Source organism: Typopeltis vanoorti, chromosome 20 (assembly GCF_054136105.1).
Source record: "Typopeltis vanoorti isolate ZY-2024b chromosome 20, IOZ_Tvanoo_1.0, whole genome shotgun sequence".
NCBI classification, from domain to species: Eukaryota; Metazoa; Arthropoda; class Arachnida; order Uropygi; family Thelyphonidae; genus Typopeltis; species Typopeltis vanoorti.
The window spans coordinates 72855879-72877034 of record NC_143568.1 but is presented as its reverse complement, the minus strand read 5'-3'; the positions used below and the strand labels follow the sequence as shown (position 1 = coordinate 72877034).

The 21156-nt window shown below is 34.4% G+C and overlaps 1 protein-coding gene across 5 annotated transcripts in view; it reads left to right on the top strand.

The window, feature by feature from the left end:
• LOC150095558 (protein Hook homolog 3-like) overlaps positions 1-21156 on the top strand; it is a 236182-nt gene that overhangs the window by 62330 nt on the left and 152696 nt on the right. For all 5 annotated transcript variants that reach the window (XR_016550036.1, XR_016550035.1, XM_090409833.1 and 2 more), the window contains 2 exons: positions 3393-3539; positions 17677-17771. Coding sequence is in view for 3 of the 5 variants with exons in the window: in XM_090409833.1 (XP_090265959.1) it covers positions 3393-3539; positions 17677-17771 (242 nt within the window). In the remaining 2 variants the exon portion in view is untranslated. The remainder of the gene's footprint in view (positions 1-3392; positions 3540-17676; positions 17772-21156) is intronic.

Sequence of the window (21156 nt, the reverse complement as noted above, 5' to 3'; positions counted from 1 at the left end):
TATCACTCAGTGTCACATCTGGCACTGGAATATCTCCACCTGGATGGTATGTACTTGCCCATTGATCACTCGATAACTCTTTCATTTGTTTCTGTTATCTTATTATCACCAGCACTTATTAAAGTAATCCTTCCATAGTCATTCTTCTCTTTACTTGCCTCATCAGCTGACTTCCTCTCATAATTTATTCTGGTCTTCCTTACCATTCATGTCACCTTGTACTGTTCATAGACTTGCTGATCGCATCTTTTCTTTATATCCGTTACACAACTTTATTTTTCTGCAACTCCTGCTTTATAATGTTATTCATCCGACTTCTGTCTCCGGGTATACACTGATTGCTTTCTTCAAATGCCCCTTGACCATCTCCCATGCACTACTAACATCTCTCTCTCCCCCTCTAAATTCTTATGCAAACCTATGGCACTGCTCTAAGCTTACTCCTCAGTTTGTCATAATCATATGCTTTATAATTCTACATGTCTGGCAATCTTCCCCAAGTGGAGGTAGCATGGCTACCTTACCCATCTCTTCTGACAGTTGTGGAACTGTGTTTCCTGACAATATTATATCCAGTCAGATACCACTTGAATCCAGTAATTGCACAGTTGAGCTGTGCTTATATACACATAAAAAGAAAACTGTTGTGCTAAAAATGCATGATTTATGTAGTTGCTCATTGATTCATTGAGTCACCATCTCCTCTCCTGTGTATAATCCACATCCAGTGTTTTATGATATTCTACAACTTTCTATAAAATAAAGATCCTTAATTTTGATGTTTGGTTTTGCTGGATTCCCAGTCACAGTGGATATTAATGGAAATGAGACTGCAGTCCTGTTGAAACTGCTAGATCAACTCGCATTTTTCCGTGTAATGTTTCATTCCCATATACAGACTATACACACTTAATAAGAGAGAAATTAATTAATTAATCAGAGACAGTCATTGTGGAAACAATAACAAATAAATTGCTTGAGATTAAGCCTGAAATTAACTGTTGACATTCGAGTCAATATAGAAACAGAAGAGCTCTCTATAGGTCTGTCGTTTTGCATGTTATCTTTGTGTGATTTCAGATTCAAACTTTTTCCAAAACTTCATAACAGAAGACAAATCTTGCTGAGACCAAGATTCAGAGTTCACAATGGAAAATATCCAACTTACCTTGGCCAAAGAAGGTGCACCACCTATCATAATTCATTGTCAAAGGCCTGTTGATTGTCTTTGTGATCTAAAGAGGATTGTGTCGGTGGAGTTCAGAGTTGACTGTAGTGCCTAGAGGCACTACAGTCAACTCTGCACGTTATAAATGAGTACCGGAATGTTTGCAAAACAGTGTGCATCGAAAAAGACGTGGGCAAATGCTTTCATGCTGCATCATAACAAAAAATTGCTGTGTGCCTGAATTAGTCATATTCACTTGTTTAACACCCTGTGACTTCTGACTCTTTCCAAAATTGAAAGCAACATATCAATATAGGAAATTAAAACGTGCCTAAAAGAACTAAAGAATGATGACTTCTAGAACTGTTTCAAAAAAGTGGCTAGAATATTGGATAAGTGTGTGACAAGCCAAGGGGATTACTTTGAAGGAAATTAACTTATATTTGTATTTAGGTTAATAAACTTTCTTGAATTCAAACAATCGCCATACTTTTTTTTATCATACCTCGTAAGCGACGTTCATAATTGGTTTACTTATAGTTTTCTTTCTCTAACTTCAAATATTGAAATATTTGCTGTTAGTAATGGCCTAATTGTCTATCTGCCAACCAGAATACTAGAAATATCTCATTCTTCTGTAACTTTGGACATTTTTTGTCCCAGCTTTCTTTCAGAATAATGTATATAACAAGCCAAATACAGAAAATTTAACTCTTCAAATAGCAGGTGAATGAACTTTTTTTTAATTTCTCACTAAGGCTATTTGGGCACCAACTTCTGCCCTTTCATGCTTCCATTTCTCTCACTTCCTGATAGTACATACTGTGTTAACACCTAAAATTGATATCTTGGCATTAGCCCTCTCAACTCTTGTAGAGACTAGTAAAGAAGATCACCTTTCACTATACCATAAACAGCTCGCTAAATGATCAGAGGGAACATTTGCTAGAAAGACATCAGAAAAATCCTTGTTAGTGTTGATACCAGTAAATCTTTTGGTTCATATTACCCTCACCACCACATAACAAAAATTTGCACTCTGTGTTGCTTACTGGAGCTGTGATACTTGCTTGCCATCTATCCAACATCCATCTGCCAATGCAATACCTCCACTTATTGGAGACCTGATAGGGCCACAAGAGACGTTGTTTGATCACTTGAGTAACATTCCCAAATTATCTAATCTTGACTCAGTTATCTTCAGTTTGATATGAACAACATTATGGTATTTGACATTGAATTGATTCATTGTAAAAGTATCTTTCAGAAGTGATAGTAATAATCTTAATCCAAACAAATGTTGTAAATTATATTCATCTGGTGTCATTCATTATACTGATTGCACTTTAAGTTTCAGTATTACATCTGCCTGTGTTGAGAGTCAAATGAGTGACACTCACCTGGAAATTCTGTTATTTAAATGCTCATCTTTGATAAATCACAGTGCACACCTTGATATATGCGATACACTGCAAAAAATATCACTAGCTGGACTCTTAGTTTCATTGCAGTGTATTTTTTAGAGATGATGTGACATAGTTTAAGGACAGTTGGTGAATTCCGTGATATGATCATTTGTCGCAATTATCTAGAAGTTGTCTGTTTCCAATAAAAGGAAATTGGCGAGCTCTGTTCATTTGTATCAGTAAGTATATTCCTTAACTACCAAAGCTAAACGATGCTGTCTGATTCAGTTCTGGTAACAATACTGCATGCTGTACTTGTTTGAAGGAACCTTACTGCTGAAAGGAATCTTATTGTTTATGATATTAGTCTATTTATTCACATGAGTGTATAGGCTAGGGATATGGGTACTTTGATGGGTCTCCGATAATTAATTTGACACATCAGTATACTCATATGTTTGCTAGTGACCGTCATTGATCTACATCCTGTTAGCCACATATTTTTCACTTCTGGGAAGGAGTTCAGCTGGAAGCTACCCAGGAAAGCAAAAATAAGATTATGTTTGCATAAGATAGAATTTTCTGCACAGAGTGATTACAAAGCTGTATAAATACTTGCCCCCCCCCTCCCCTTTCAGTTTATAGTGCTATATGTTTACAAACTTGCCTTGTAGGACATTTTTTAACTTTAATTTTCTTCCTATTTATTATAAATAAGTGGTGAATCATAAATAACACAAATAGATATGTGTGCTATTTTTAAGATAATTGTGTTAAAATAATTTTGAACAGTTTCGTTAAACATTTTTAAATTTCAGCTTATGACAAAAGAGTCACCAACTGCCTATACTGCAGATTCGTACTCTGATCTTAATGAACAGTTCAAACGTGTTGCAGAAGAACTTCATGTAACTAATATATCAAAAGAACAAATATCTCAGAGGTGTCATGAACTAGATATGCAGGTATGTATATGTATAATTACTATTTTAAATGCTATTTACTATTATTACTATATTACTATTCTTATTATTATTGAAATTACTATTTTAATTGTGATGGTTTAAACTAAGTAATAAGTAGAAGCCATAATTAATCACTGCTATGTTCCTGTCCAGGAGTGATTCAGGTCAGGAGTTGAGGAGTTTTGTAGTGATCCTTTAGGGTTACTCAGTAAGATGTAGAGTGATCTTGTAAATCACTGAGTTTTGGAAGAGGTATCCCCCCCCCCCTTTGCATTTTAAAAGTACGTCAGTAAAGGTCGAAACTTGTTTGGGTAGTGGTCCTTACCATAATGCATAGCATTATATACATCTGAAAGAGTGTCATGAACTAGATATGTGTTTTGAGTTATGGGATACTAAGGCAATTAATATGAAGTAATTTCCCTCTATATACAGGTAGCTTAGTCATGAAGATACTTCATGTGGAAACTTTATTTACAGTTGGATTAAGGATTAAACAAGAATATAATTTCTTGGCAACTTTAATTTAATCAAATAAGTTTAAAAACTATTGTAAATATATTTGAAGGATTACATTTAAAAAGACTAAAATTCAAAGAACATTACAGTTTTAAAGAGGAAAAAAGTATACATCTGACATTATATAAGAATAAATATGTTGGAATCAATTACACAGCTGATCAGAAATGAAGCTACACAACAAAAATGTTGGCTGCTGGGTGGAATTGCAAATAGCAGTTATTCACCAGTGCAGCAATGTGGAATCAAATTTTGTGACTAATTAGGCTATGCAATGGTACCCAATCTCTCAGTATATCTTTTTAAAGCTGTTTGCTCAGAATTCTTTTATTGGTTGGTATAATATAACAAGATTCATTCTTGTTGTATCCAAACCATTTGAATAATTTGCAGCATGTTCAGGTAAGTTTGCTGCCTTGTGATTTTTTTTGAAGTCCTATCAAACTCCTGGTCTTGGCTCTAAAGAAGTGTACAGGATACTATATTACATTGATTAAGTTTTACATTATTACTAACTTTCTGTCAACAATTTCCTCCAGATTATTTGTGAGATCTTATATTTCATCTTGATCTTGGTCTTTACTTTAATCAAATAAGTTTGATTGATTCAAACTTATTTGATTATGACGAATATGACAGAAAAATCCTTCTCAGGATTTTTCTGTCATAGGATCAAACAACTTTGCTCTCTCATTCTGTTTAAGTGGCCATACTGAGATTAGCTGTGTTCATACAGTCTTCAGTACTTACAATGTCATATTCCTTTTGATATCTTTATTTTTTAATATGATTGCATTGATGCTATATCTTCTCTCCAATAATTTTTCCTAGAACTCTCACCTGGATGTCTAGTCTTTAGACAACTTTTATTTCCAGCCACCTCTCAGACCTATAAGTTAAATGGTTTGGACACTGTCTTGTGTATTGATAGTTTAGTGTTTTAGATAATTTCTCTCTTATTTCATATAAATTTGTTCAATTGACTAACTAAAAGCTTTGCTTATTCTGTTATCTGTTTCCAAATTTAAATTGCCATCTTTGCTAAAAAATTTTCTAAATAATAAAAATTCCCCAATACCTACTGAACCACATATCTTATTGGTTCAATAGGTTTGCTGTTGAAAATGCAGTTGATTTTGCTAATTTTCATGCCAACTTTGTTATAGCAGTCATTCAGTTTAATTAACAATTTCTGAAGACTTCATCATTACGAACCATAGGCTCACTACCCGTTGGTGCGTGATGCTTCCTTCGCTATCTTCTTCCACCTTTCTTTGTCCAGTGCACAGTGTCGCAGTTTCTGTGCACCCATTCCACACCAGTCCTTTATGTCATCTATCCATTATCTGTATGGTCTATCTCTTCTGTTTACACCATCCATAATACCAAACATGAATGTCTTTTATCTTCTGGTCCTCACTCATTCTGCAGATGTGTCCAAATAATTGCAGCTTGCATTTTATAATCTTCTGCATTAGATTTTCCTTTGGTTGTATCTTCCGGCTAAAGATGCATGTTTCCAGTATTCTTAGTTTTGTTTGCAGGCTGATCACTTTACATTTTCCAAATGTTACCCATGGCCTTCAGATTTGTTCTTCCCTTTGCAATCCTGATCTTTATTTCTTTTTGGACAGTCCAAATCATATGTCATTTTAATTCCTAAATATGTGAATTGTTCTACATTTTCTATATCAATTCCATTCACTTGTATCTTTTGTTTCATGTTCTTCTCACCAAATACCATTGTCTTTGTTTTTTCCAAGTTCATAACAAGTCCAAATCTTTTCCCTTCCTCATTTAACAGTTTCAATGTTTTTTGTAGTTCTCTTTCGCCTTCTTCAATAATAACACTCATCTGCAAACCTCAGATTGTTAATTCTCATCCCATGCACTGATATTCCTTTTGCATCGTCCTTCATTTTATCCATTGCTCTTTCTAAATGTGCATTGAAAATGCTTGGTGATATTGGGTCCCCCCACCTTCTAGTACCTCTGCTTGTTTTAAACCATTTCCCCAAATTATCACCTATTCTAACTGCTGCAACTACATTCTTATAAACATCTTTTAATATAGCTGTTAGTTTTTTGTCAATTCCATAAGATTCTAGAACTGCTAATGTCACAATACCTTCTGAAAATCAACAAAGCAAGTATATATGTTTTCGTTTTTTTTCCCTAGCTTTCTCTATTAACTACATTGTCAAAATCTGTTGATTTGTAGTTCTATCTTTCCTAAATCCTGCTTGCTCATCTGTAAGGTATGCTTCCAATTGTGTTTTCAGTCTTTCTGTCAATATCATCATCACCTTACCAAGATGGCTTGTCATGGCAATTGTTGTATAATTTTTGCATTCTAGCTTATTTCCTTTCTTGTATAATGTCACTAATATTAATTTCACCCACTCTTCTGGCATTTTTCCATCTTTCCAGACCATATTACATAATTGGTGCATTTCTGTAACCATACTTTCACCACCATATTTAATCATTTCATCAGTGATGTTATCATTACCAGGGCTCTTGTGTTTGAGCCATCCTATTGCTTTTTTTACCTGTCCTCTTAAAATGTCCATATCATACTCATTACCTGGTAGTGATATCTGCTCAATTCTTCAGTTCAGTTTCCTAACGCTATCTAAATCTAGTTTTTCTTCATATAACTCACTATGGTATCTTGTCCACCGCTATACGATTTTGCCTTTTTCATCTTTAATTGTTGTCTCTTTTGGTTGCCGCCTTCTATTAATGGTTCTAATCATTTTGTACAATCCCTAGTTTTATGTTCTCTATAGTGCTGTTCTGTATTATGGCACTGGGCTTCTAACCATTTCATCTTATACTTTCTGACTGCTTTTTTCACTTCATTATACTTTCTTCTGTATTGCTCCTCTATTTGTTTTGATGTATCCCTTCTTATCTTCAACATTCTTTTCTCCTGTATTAAGTTCAGTGTTTCTTGTCTAATCCACTTCTTCTTGATCTTCTCTTCTTCTGGTAGTACTGTTTCTTCAACTGCATCTTCTATCACCTTCATTACTCCTTTCACTCTTGGATTCAAATTTTTTCTTTGTCCACACTTTTAAGTTTCTCTTCTAACACTGTTCTGTACCTTTTTTCTATTTCTGCTTCACTTATTCTTGCTGTATCTCTTCGTTTCTGATGATGGGGTTTATATTTTCTTTTTAATTTCAACTTGATGTTTGCAATCACTAAATTATGGCCAGAGTCTATATCCGCTTCTTCAAAAGTTCGACACTGCTGTATTGATGTTATCCATCTTCTTTTAATCATAATCATATCGATCATGTTCTTGGTTTTCCCATCATTTGATCACCATGTCCATTTTCTACAGTCCTTTTGTTGGAATCTTGTGTTACAGATCATCATCTTGTGGTCCACTGCAAATTGTAACATTTTTTCACCTCATTCATTTCTTTCTCTGAAACCATATTTTCCATTGAAATGTCGCTTTCCCAACCATCATCATCTATTCTGACTTCTCTCTTCGATAATTAGTACATCTTATAGCAGTCATTCAGTTTAATTAACAATTTCTGAAGACTTGTCCTAGATTTATTCAGGAGTATAACATGGAATGTAAAGAGCTGAGTTGATTATATCCAGTTTTGATATGATTCAGGTTCCATATAGATGATAAATAGGATTTGTATAAAACTTAAATATTGGTTCTTGTTATATCCTCATGGTTACTTAACTGTTTGTTTTAAAGTAAATTTCTGATCTTTAATAATCCCTATTTGACTAGAACCCAGCTTATTCTTCTGTGTTTTTTCCTTCCCGAATGTTTCCCAGTCTCTTCAAGTATACTTGCATAAAGCTTACCTAGAAATCAGGATCTAATTTCTATGAATTCTTTGTAATTCTGACACCGTTTTATTTTCATTTTTATAGATGTGTACTATGAGATCTCTATTTGAAACATTCAAAACTTGATCTTCTGAACCAGCTCTTCTGAATTATGCAGTGTAGCCAGTGTAAAACTTTTATTTACATTTTATTTTTTTTACATAGTCAAAATATCATCTACTCTGATTGCCTTTCTACATCAAGTTCTGATGGATTTTTCTACCTCGAGTATTGATATACAGGGCGGCTATAATTAAAGAAGTGTTCAGAGTCCTATAGCGAAAAATGTATTGTACAAAATCCACCCAAACTTGGTGTAAGTACATTCTGTAACATGGGGGTTTGATTTACGGGGGGGGGGGGGTTAAAAATCAAAATTCTACCACCAGCGGACAATTGGCACTAGAATCATGTGAGATTTTCATAATCTCACTGTTTCTACTAACAAGTTGGTGGATATAAGGAAGACAGAAACTGATTTACGTCATTCTGATAAGTGCTATGGATCTCACTTTATCAGAATGTACATTACTAGTCAAGCTTTATTACAACAATGTGGTAATGCTAATGCTGCACTTTGAGAATGAAAATAACAAATCTTAGAAAAATTATTTCATGATTTGAAATTAGTGGATCTTTAGCAATTCTTGTAGACAGGCTTATACATTGGTTAGACATACCGCTAATTTTTTTAGGAATTGACAACGTAAACTGTATTATTCATTATAAAAACTTTAATAACTACATATATTTCAGGAATGTTACATTCCTATCTTCAGAGATCACAGAGCAATGATGTGCATGCAGGCCCTAACATTAAGCAAATGAGGCTAAAGAAAGGCAACTGAAGTTGCTCCTAGAGTCCTAAAGGTGCTCTAGCAGGCTAAATTGGGTTGTCTTGGCCGTTGGGCTTATGTTCTTAGAATGAAAGCTTCCCAAATTTGGGGGCAGTCTCATGCACCCAAATTTGTTGAGATTTGGGAAGTTTTTTCAGAGCTGAGGCTGATTCAAGGAATAATCTTTCATACTTGTACTTGCTGCAGTGTAATAAAGTGGCCTTCTTCTTCTTCTGTGGTGGGTGTCCAATGCATGGTCAGCAAGTCCTGAGTAGCTGTATTGGTGAAATAGGGCAGAATTAATCAGTTCAGATAACAATGCCCTAACTACTGAACTTAACTGTATCTGTAACACCTCAGCCAATCGCTACAATCCCCAAAACGCCCCAAAAATATTAAAACAAGTTAACCATAACCTCCCCCACCCCTTCATAACAGTGCTTACTCTAAATCTATCATCATTCCCTATATCCAGATTATCCGTGGAAGATCTTGTGGAGTGACAAGGCACATTTTTATCTGAACAGTAGTGTTAACTCATACAGTTGCTGTATTTGGGCTGCAGATAACCCTCGTGTTTCATCATACCCCTTTATACTGACCAAAAGTCACAGTGTAGTATGGACTAGTGACTTGTACTGTTTCTGCTGTTAGGTATCAAGAGAGATGCTGCACGACTTTGTTCCACAAATGCAGCAGTGAAGATTGTCTTCACCCTATCATATTCATTCAAGATGGAGCACTGCCTCAAGTTGGATTGCTGGTACAGCGAATATTACAAAAACACCTCATACAGTTAACTCATACAGTTGCTGTATTTGGGCTGCAGATAACCCTCGTGTTTCATCATACCCCTTTATACTGACCAAAAGTCACAGTGTAGTATGGACTAGTGACTTGTACTGTTTCTGCTGTTAGGTATCAAGAGAGATGCTGCACGACTTTGTTCCACAAATGCAGCAGGGAAGATTGTCTTCACTCTATCATATTCATTCAAGATGGAGCACTGCCTCAAGTTGGATTGCTGGTACAGCGAATATTACAAAAACACCTCGCAGAACACAGAATGTGATTAGATGTGCATTTCCCAGCAAGGCCACCTCATTCGCCTGATCTCAACCCCTCTGACTTTTGGTTGTGGGGACATCTGAAATGTGTGGTGTATGAAGGACATATTCCTGATTTAGCAATCTTGAAAGACAGAATAACCCACTATGTGAGACAAATCAATGTAAATCTGTTGATTTCCACTGTAGAAAATGTCATTCACAGAATACAGTTCTTAGAACATCTGAAAGGACATGTTGAACCACATCTGTAAGTTATACAAACACAAAAATTGATTTGTTGTCTCTTTTAGCCATTACTATTTAATTAATCCCAAACCATGTGCTTATAACACCAAATGTGTGGCAGAACTTGGTACTATTTTTTTATCTTCTATAAATCAAAACCTCCATGTTCCAGAGCGTACTTACACCAAGTTTGGTTTAATTTCATCCAATACATTTTTCACTACAGGGCTCTGAACACCTTCTCTTTAATTATGGTCACCCTGTATAACTACAGATTGAATTCATCTCGACTAGTTTCCACTGATATGATACCACTTATCTCATTTAATAATCATTCAAGGATGCAGTTTTTGTAAATTCATTCTAAAACAATCGTGTTTTTTGAAATAAAGATAGGTATTTTACTCTCATTATTGAATTCTGGTAGAGAGACAGTATGTAAATTAGCCATAAGTGAAGATTATAGTTTTCTTCTTTTATTACTCATAATTGTGGAATTGTAATTCACATTTAAATATGATGTTAATTCTGGGAGATCTTTTTGCCTTTTAACTGCTACAGTTGATCTGCTAATTTTATAGTTTTTTTTTTTTTTTTTGCTAAATTCATGAAAAAAGTTTTTCTGCATGTGTTTTTGCTATTAAGATGTATTAAATGCAGCATACTTATCTCCTGCACAAGTGGAAATCAGGCCTTTTTGTCCCTTGCAAAGGCCATTGGGAATATCTTATGCACACCTGTACTTTCTTGCTCAAGTGATACTGCATATCAATACCCAAAGTTAAAGCTAATGCAGTATTTTCTTCTCAACTCTTGCAAATATAACAAAGGCAAATCCCCTGTGGTCTTTAGCCAGAAAGATATTAGAAGAACCTTAAATAGTTAATTGTACTAGTGAATTGGCAGTATGTTTAACCACATTGTTTATTTTAAGGCTCAGTTCTGGGTTAATCCTGAGTGGGTAGAAAGAGGGGAAATTAGTTCTATTGCATAAAGGAAGCTCAAAGATTAAGGCAATGAATTACCAATTGACCAGCATCTCAGGACTCATGGTCAAAGTATTGGAGAAGTTGGTTAAGAGCGAAATACAGGAATGGGTAGGCAGGAACAGGATACTATATTGGGGGAGGGGGGGGGGAAGAGACATGGTTTTGTGAAGGGTAAGTGATGTCTTAATAACTTGCTCAACTTTTATAATACAGTGGCAGATGAATTAGATAAACGTAATGGTTTAGAGTGATACTGCAGGATTTTGCAATGGTAGGATACCATTTGGAATTCTAATCGATAAATTATAACATATGAAGATAGATATAAAGTTGAAGGGGATAAGAGGGTGTTTGATGCAGAGAAAACTGACTAGTTTATTCAGCAATAGAGTCCAGTAGCAGCATGCAGCAGAGTTGTGTTCTTGGTCCACTACTATTTAATTTGTACATGAATAATATAGGAAATGATCTGAGAGGAACTATTCAGTTGTTTGCAGATGATGCAAAATTGGCTAGAGCAAGGTTTCCCAAACTTTTTTTTCCATGGCCCAGTTATTTTAATACTTCATCTTCATGATCCACTAAAATTTTTATGGCCAGTAGGTAAAATAAAACAGATTTGAATGTTCATAGAGTTTTCATTTATTATTATTATTATAATAAAGAAGCATTTACTCTTACACAAATATAAACAAATTAAACTAAAGTCAAGTAATTTATTAATGAGAAGTGTGATGCTGTTGTTCGTTAACTAGAAACTTCAGGTTTGGAGGGAAAGATAACTTTATTCTTAAATCTGGTTTGATTTCTATATTTATTTATTTTTTTAGAAAAAACAGTGTTGAAAAGCCTGTTTCACACTTATAGGTTGTGACAAAAGGCATTAGAAATTTTATCGCTTTTTCTGTTAAAACTGGGTACTCCTGATGGCAAGACAGCCAAAAATCCATCAATGGTATTTTGTTGAAGATGTCTTTGAGTGCTGTATCACATGACAGTTCAATTATAGATTCAATATCTGAATCTGGCAATTCTGTCTCAGAATTGCCAGATTCTGCGTTCACTGTAAAAGGGTTCCTTATCCATGCTTTGTTGTTATTGATTGGAGGAGTGGCATGGTTGCCGCCGCGCAGCCTCACCATTAGTTGAGCTACTTTACCGCAAGCAAAGATACTGTGAAATGGCGATGCGGACGCAGCACGTTTTTTGTCTCTATTAATTAAATTATTTATTCATTAGTCTCGATTAAGCGTTATTTACTTGTATTTTAGAGTTTCGTGAAAAAAAAGAAAACCCAAAAACGAAACACCTAGGTTTTCAAGAGTTTTTTTGGCATCCTGGCATTTAGCTTTCGTGACCCGGTGCCTGGTCGTGACCCACCATTTGGGAAATGCTGGGCTAGAGCAATAGTCAGTAAAGTTGATGTTATAATTTTGCAGGATGACTTAAATAGACTGGCAGTATGGGCAAAGGATAATGGATTTCAAATTTAATGTGGCAAAGTATAAGGTAATGTATTTTGGAGTGAAAAGATCAGCTGTACCATACTGATAGAACTACTCCAGAAAAGTGAAGAAGCCAGAGATAAAATAGTTCATCGTATTACTTGGTTACTGAAAAACATCCTAGAGAGTAGAGATAAGAAAATTATTATATCTTAGTAAGATCCATTATTGACTACTGTGCACAGGTCAGATCACCTTGGTGAAGTGGAGAGGATCCAGAGGTGGGTGACTAAGACGATGGCAGGTCTATGGAATGCGCTTATGAGGATAGGTTGAAGATTTGTGGGTTACAGAAATTGGTTGATTGGCAGAAAAGGGCTGATATGATTGAGACATACAAAATACCAAAGACTTTTTTACAAGATTAATACAGAGGCAATTTTTCCAGACAGGTATGGTGGTGGTGGGAGAGCTAGGGACCAAATTGAAAATTGTGCAAAAGTGTAGTTTAGTAGTGGTGTGAGGACTAAATTTTTGTTTGGAGAGCAGTGAATGTGTGGAACAGTTTACCAGAGTTTCTTGGATGCTTTGACTATAAATGAGGTCAAAGTGAAGTAATTGCACAAATGTCAGATGTTTAGTGTCTCTCCCTCGATGAGTCTGGGGACTCCTTTGAGTTGCTCATTTAATAATAATTTATTACTTATTTACCAATAAGTTCTCTGGTCCTAAGGGTATTTCCTCAAATGTGCTCAAAAGTTGTGCTCCATAACTAACATTTATTCTTCATCTCTACACTTTTATAATCAGCTTGCATCTGTCCTTGTTCATGGAAGCAAGCCTGTAAAATAGTAAAATCCCATGAAAATATTTAAATAAAAAAAGAGAGAGAGATAAGTCTGCTATCTGACTATGGATGTATTGCCCCCACCTTGGTCCTCTAAAATAATAGAGAAGGTTATCAATATTCAAGTTTTTCACTACCTGGAGATTTACCAGTCAATCAGTGACCACCAGTATAGATACTGTCCCTCCAGATCAACAGCAGATCTCTTAGCTTACATCACCACCTTCAGGACACTTGCCATGAATAGGTATAGAGAAACATATAGCTGCTTTCATTGTTTCTAGAGAAATTTGATAGTCTGGCATCAAGGCTAGCCCAGCAATTTTTTTTTTCTACCTTTCACTCTCTGTAATTGGTGGATGGTATGACTTCCTCTCTTTGGACTTTATCACCAATGCAGAAGTGCCCCTTCTCTTATTGATCAATAACCTTATCTGTGGTTTTGTTGAGGATAGCAATCTCAACTCAGACTTATTTGACTAACCTCTCATTTCCCAAACTCCCAAGCTGCAAGAATTTTGAGCTCCACACTATTCTCCAATGGGTAAGATGACCTTGTTACCCTTTAGGGATATCGAACCACAGTTTTACCTTTTTTTCATTCAAAAAAGGATCTTGATCCACTTTCCCTTATCCTTGATAATATAATTACCAGACATGATCAGCTCTCTTTTTTCACACTGACACTTACCTCTAGTTGTCTTTCCTGATACAAGCACATTTCATCAGCCTCTAAAAACTTTGGCATCATTTTCTGCTCATGATGATACTATTTATCCATTCAGCTATTATGTAATAAATATTTCTTAACTTTCTTTCTTGAAAATCTCATGTCTGCTTAAGCTTAGAATACTGTGTACATGTTTGGAGCAGTGCATTAAGGAATTCCCTAAAAATTCTTGAAGCTGTGTAGAGGGCAGTCCAGCTAGTCAGTGATCCATCTCTCTCTCTCTGACTTTTTGCAACTATCAGAAATGGTCCAGTTCAGCTTTGTATCTTTACTACAGGTATACAGGTATGTTCATGTGTGCTTCTCCATCACATTGGCATCCATCATCCCTCTGCTATCTGCTTAGCCTGAGCAACTACTGCCCAATATCCTTTTATAGTTCAACTTCAAATACACCAAATCTTCTCTCCTCTTTCTCTTTCATTCCACTTCTTCCACTGTTATGTATGGAATTTATATATTTAAAAAAAAAAAAAACCTTGCAAGTGATTTATTTTTTTTAATTTTAATATTGAAAGAGTATAATTTCAGGAGTGACCCTTCTGATTTGCCTTGGTTTAAGAAATTTTTCTCTAACATTCAGAAGGCAACTAATTTTGAATAACATTAGAACACATTGACATATATTGTAAAAAAAAAAAAAAAATCTTCAAACTATACATTGTTCTTTTTTCCAGAGGAGTGATGTTTGTATTAGGAGTTCTTGAAGATGAGAGGATAATACTACTTTTTAATCTAAGATCATTAGCTATGGATTCTGGTAACAATGAGACTGCCTTTTCTATATTACAAATGATATCCACTTTAGGAATATGATCAGGTGTTGTTGCAAAGTTAAAACCTTTCTTGAGTATAGAGATCTCTGGTTTTGTTAATACGTGATCTGATAGATTAAAAATAACTTTGTCTGGCTGAGAAAGTTTAGATTTAAAACATTTTGCATAAAGATCATTGAATTTTTTTATTTGGTTCCGTTTGCTTGTTATAAAGGCTTTCTCATAGCTAATATTAATCATTCTGCCTAGAAGTGACCATATATCTTGGTCTAAAGTACTAGAGATATCTTCAAAAAACTGATAACATTGTAAATCTATTTTGCTTAATAGAAATCTAGTGTGTTGTATCCGTTCACGTAAAAGTGGCAATGATGTTTTAAAATATGTTTAGCTCATTTGGAATGGAATTGTTCCTTTAAAGATAGAAACTTGGGAATGATGTTGTTGTTGTCCTGAAATCTTTTCAAAAAAAATAAGATGATTTAATAGTCTGGCTTTTTTGCATTTTAGGAGTTCAAAACGGCGTACCTTTTGCTTGGTTTCCCCATGGATTCTATTCATGTTAAAATGTTATTTTCTTGACCATGAAAACTATGGAAATGATTTCTATTTGGATTTATTGATCAAGTATTGTTTTAGAACAACTGTGTTATACCAACTAGTTTCACCAACTGAGGCTGTTGGCATCTTCAGGGTACATAACTGATATAAGGCACTTAAAGCTAAAAACTGTTACAGACTATAAATCAACCAATTCCAATTATATTTGACAAAACAGAACGCGTACAATACATGCATAGCATGTGTATGATCTCACTGAACGATCTATAATTGGCATTATAATTCAGTTCTTGTATGTTTAGAGATCTAATAAGGATCTTGCAGATCTCGGGCAAGATTAATCCTTGGTTCCTGTTAAGGTTTTGTATAGAACGGACAACTGTTGTGGCTTCTTTAATAATTCGGGAGCGGAAATCCACCTCTATGTAAGGACTGGAGCTTTTATCCCGCTCTATGATATGGTTAGTTCTTGAGAAATGAAAGGATAAACCCGATTTTTCTTCTCTATTGTTATTAACGTCTCCAATGTGCTCCCTTTGTCTAATCTCAAGGCTTCTTGAAGTCTAGCCGATGTAATTTAAACCGCACGAGCAGGGTACGTTGTAAACTCCAGCATATTTGAAGAAAGGATGGTTCTATCTTTTGGAGATCTTAAAAGTTGCCTAATCGTTTCTGTAGGTTTAAAAGTTGCTCTTATTCTATGGGGTTTGAGGAGTCTTGCAACCTTTTTAGAAACTGTCCCCACGTATGGAATGACGATTGTAGAAATATACTGTGTGTCATCTCGTTGTCTTTGTGGGGGATCAGAGAAAAGAAGTATCTTGTGGACGAGTCTCCGAGTGTAGCCATTCATGGTGAGGTTGTTAGATATCAGTAATAATTCATCTTGGAGATCTTGTTGATCTGTTGTAATGCGGAAAGCTCACTTTTTTAGCATGTGTACCATGCTAAATTTCTGAGAAATGTGGTGGGAGGAGCTAAAGTGTAAATAACGTCCTGTATTTGGGGGGTTTTCGGTAAACTAAGAGACTGAAACGACCATTCGTTTGCTTCTTAATTAGGGTGTCCAGAAATGATAATTGGTTCTCTTTTTCAAGATCTAGAGTGAATTTGATTGTATGGTGTTAATGAGTTGATCTTGTTTAGAAAATTAAACAGGTCCTTTTTTGTGTGGTTCCAAACAATGAAAATATCGTCTACGTATCGTTGTTACCGGAACCCACAGCTAATGATCTTAGATTGAAAAGTAGTATTAGCCTCTCATCTTCAAGAACTCCTAACACACAGTGATTCTTCTTTTTTATGTGTTAGAGCTAAATTATTTCATTCAACTTTGGTAATTGTTGGTTGTTGTTTTTTTAATGCAGAATCTGAAATATAAACAGATCATACATATGCAGTTTTAAAAATTGGTTATTCTTTTAAATAGAGAAATCGTGATTAGCAGAATAAACTTTGGAAACTGTGTAGAAAGAATTGAGCATGTTTTCTTTGACATCCTGTACATATTTGCACTTTAGCAAGTATGCTTGTTTTGTTTGTGCTGAAGTTATAACACTGACATTGCAATATGACTTATTTTTTGATATTCAGTATCTCTCATATTAGATGATTGGAGTAGCTTGAAATGTATCATGTTTTGGCTTCTGGAGTAGGGGGAAACTAGATTAACCTTTAACTTATCCATTGTACTATATTTATAACTTTTCTTTGGTAGGATTCACACACACACACACGTACAAAATCTATGTACCTAATGTCTTAGTCATTCAGAACTAAACATCAAGATTATGAATACAACTAACCTACTATCTAGGATTTCTATCATCATACAGCACAGGATAAGTGTTGTACAGGTATTTATAGACTTAAACACTTGCATTGTTAATATATCCTTACTATTCCAACTTACACCATTTACCCTCAGCCTCATATTACTCCTGTTACTTTGAATAAATAAAAATACTTCATAAACCATAAGCCACTTGGAACTTGAGTGCCATCTGTAAGAATTTATGGTGTATTTCCTTAGTCCATCTTTCCATAACCTCTTACAATCATATTTTCAAATATTTAGTATCTACAGTTAAACAACTGCAAAAAACGATTATACTTAGTACAAAACTAATTTATATGTGTAAGTTTGAAACACAATGAAAATAAACAGTGTTTTATTCTTCTTGTTTGTGGTATATTGCTAAACATTTAGTTCCTGACCACAGCATATTTTGAGGTAAAATGAATTTTAAGGGTTTTATGTTGTTCCATTTAGGTTGCAGTCCTTCAAGAAGAAAAAGCTAGTTTACTATTAGAAAATGAAAAGCTACTAGAGAGACTAAATCACATGGAGAGCCTTGAAGATCCTAAGTATTAGACTTAATTAAATTGAATTCAGTTTAACTCCATGCACGTTTAATAGTTGTCAAATGTTTGTAAGCAAATTCAAATGAATATTAATTTTGTCAAAATATTTCATTTTAACCCTGCAGAGGTTGCGGTCAAAAAAAATTGCAGCATAGGTCACGTGTATCTGTGAGATACACTCATTACTAGTATGTGCTAAAATGCGATAAAACTTAAAAAGAAAAAAAACACTGCATATATAATACATGATGGTTTATTTATTTTCAGTTACAATCTAGAAATTATTGAACAAAGAAACAAAGAAGAAGAAAAAAAAACTAAACCAATTCTATACTGACATGGGAGTTCACGGTATCTCTCAGATCAGATACAATTTACTATGAAATATCATTTTCACTTTCGCATTCAACTTTATCATTTTCATCATCGAACTCGAGTAACAAAATCACTGAATCTCTTCAACATCTAATGGATTATCCAATCAATATATTGTTCCAGCCATTTTCAACGGTAAATAAATAAAAATAAAAAAAACTAAACCAATACTATACTGACATCAGAGGTCACAGTATCTCTCATATACAATATACTATGAAATATCACACACCTGTACATAATACATGTTAAACCAAAACTAACCGCATAAACAGTGTGGAATATCACTCGTAATATATGAATGCACAGCTACTCATGGCCTTCAAACTATACAGTGGATATGTGTAAGAATATTTTTATTAAACAATTTGTTTGTATCTGTCAGATCATCTACGACCTCCACAGGATTAAAGAAACAATTGTTAAAGCTTACCAAGTTTATTTTTTTAAATGTCATATTCATTTCATATAATCGACAAAATCTGGCTAGTTAGCTGAGAAGATTGTTTTCTTGAATAGTGTGATTTGTTTGGTATTCTTCTAAAGTTCTAAACTTTCCTATTTAGACTTCCATGGCAGCCCAAATGGTTCCCTTAAACTTTGTTCCTCTTTAGTGATCCTATTACAAACATTTAAAATTACCTTAAGGACACAAAATGAAGAGTAGAGTATAAAGTTTTTTGTGTTCTCTGTTTTGCAGATCCGATGTAAATCAGTGTTTCTCTATTTCTGGGCTCTGAATATGTGGCAGACCATAGTTACTAATTAGTACTCACTCTTGTCTTGAAGTCTAAAGAGCAATGCTTATTGCCATACCCATTCTGTTTTCTGTATGCTAGAAGTAAATACAAAAAAATTAAATGTCAGAATTCTTCTTCTGTCTTTAATACTTTATCTGTTGAAATAAATAATAAGTTTCTAAAATTTTCACTTGTATACTTGCAATCTGTACTGATTCTCTTGGTGCAGACATTGTATTAGCTCAAGACAAGAACAGGATAGAAGTATTATATATTAAGTCTTCTTTTTCATTTGTAGATTTTAATGGCCATTTTATTTATTTTTTTAATATCAAATTCTGTTGTCCAATAACTGTCGATATACTATGATTTAAAAAAAAAGCTATAAAACATTTATCAGTGACATTGGTGGGTGGACGAGAGAGAGGGATAGCATATTCCTAACTTGAGCTCAGATTAAATTGTAGTAACAACTGTGGGTATCTTGTTTTGCAGACCACGGTCTGCAAATCAGACTATCAGAACTGAAACAAAAAAAAAGCAAACTCTGAATGGCAAAGTTTTGCTTTAATTGAAAGTAAGGTGTGAAAATTTAAATTTTTAGAAAATTGTTTCAAGTGAAATCAGAAAAAGTTTCATTTACTCTGAAAATACAATTTCTTTCACCTTATTTATGTGAACCAGTACTGTGTAATATGAAAGTAATTAAATTGAAGAAATATACTTGCCAGAGAACAGTTTGAATATTGTTGATTATCCCTTTATTATGGGTTGCTGATGTTCAATGTAAACATATTCATAATCCTTTAAACAAGGAATAAATTATTTATCAGTTGTTAATTTTGCTAATTTTCATAAATGGTTGATATCAAATTCTTTTAAGGTATTTTTGTTTTTTGTTCCCCTTGATACCTTAAGTATTATTATCCCGATATCCCATGGAGTCAAAGACTCATTGCCAGAGGTCCTTTTGTCATATGCACAGCTCATCATCTTCTTTTCAGCCATTTTCTGTCCACTGCTGGACAAATGCCTCCTCCAGTTCTTTCCTCCTTTCTCTGTTCTTGGCAATGGTGGACCAATTTTCCCCAACAGAATTTGACAATTCATCACTTAACCTTCTTTTAGGACGTCCTCGGCCTCGTTTCCCTTCTTTTGAATCCAGTTCATTAGTATGGTGGTCCATCTCTCTTCTGGATACATGTCTGGCCCATTTCCATTTTAGTCACTTATGGTGAAGAATGATGTCAGTGATGTGAGTCTGGCTTCTTATCCAGGTGTTTTGCTTCTTATATTTTAATGTGATGCCTAGCATCAACCTCTCCATTTTTCTTTGAGTTGTTAATTTATTTGCCAGTGCTTTTGTTAGCGACCAAGTTTCACAACCATATGAGATGACTGGAAGTATACACTGGTTAAATGTCTTCCTTTTTAAACAGAATGGGACATTATTGTTTTGAAAAAAGCTTTTCCGTTTTCTGAATGCACTCCAGACAAGTTGAACTCTCCTATTTATTTCCTTTTGGAGTCCACAGTTTAGATCAATGATATGACCTAAGTATGTATATGAAGAGACTCTTTCCAAGAAATTGTTTTCTATTATTATGTTTTTTGGTGTTACAAAATGATTAAACATGATTTTAGTTTTTTCTCTATTTATTTTTAGACCGACTTTTCTGCTTTCAGGTCTTCTATCATTATATTAAGGTCTTCTGGAGTGTTTACAAAAATTATGATATCATCTTCATATCTTAGGTGTGTTAAGTTTCTGTTATTAATTTTTAAACCAAGGTTTGTCCATTTTATATTAAATATTTCTTGAAGGACTGCTGTAAAGATTTTGGGTGATGGAGAGTCTCCTTGTCAGACACCTTTTTCAATTGATATTTTATTGCTACTCGTGTGAAATTGGATTGTTGCTGTTGCAGTGTGGTATATTTCCTGGAGGAGGTCCATATATTCTCCAGGAACTCCCTGATTCTGGAGTGCTTTGATTATTGCATTAGCATTTGATGGAATCAAATGCTTTTTCATAATCAATGAAGGCTAAACAGAGAGGCAATTGGTTTTCTTCTGCTTTTTCTATTATTTGTTTTACTGCATGAATATGATCAATCCTAATATCCAATCCCATCTGCTCTAGTTTGACTCTCATCTTATGTTGGCAATCTATCAAAAACCTCTGCAAAATCTAAGCATACTATTGTGTATCCATTTCCCTCGTCCAATTCAGCTGTCACCTTATTGTAATAAGTAAATTACTAAAACATGAC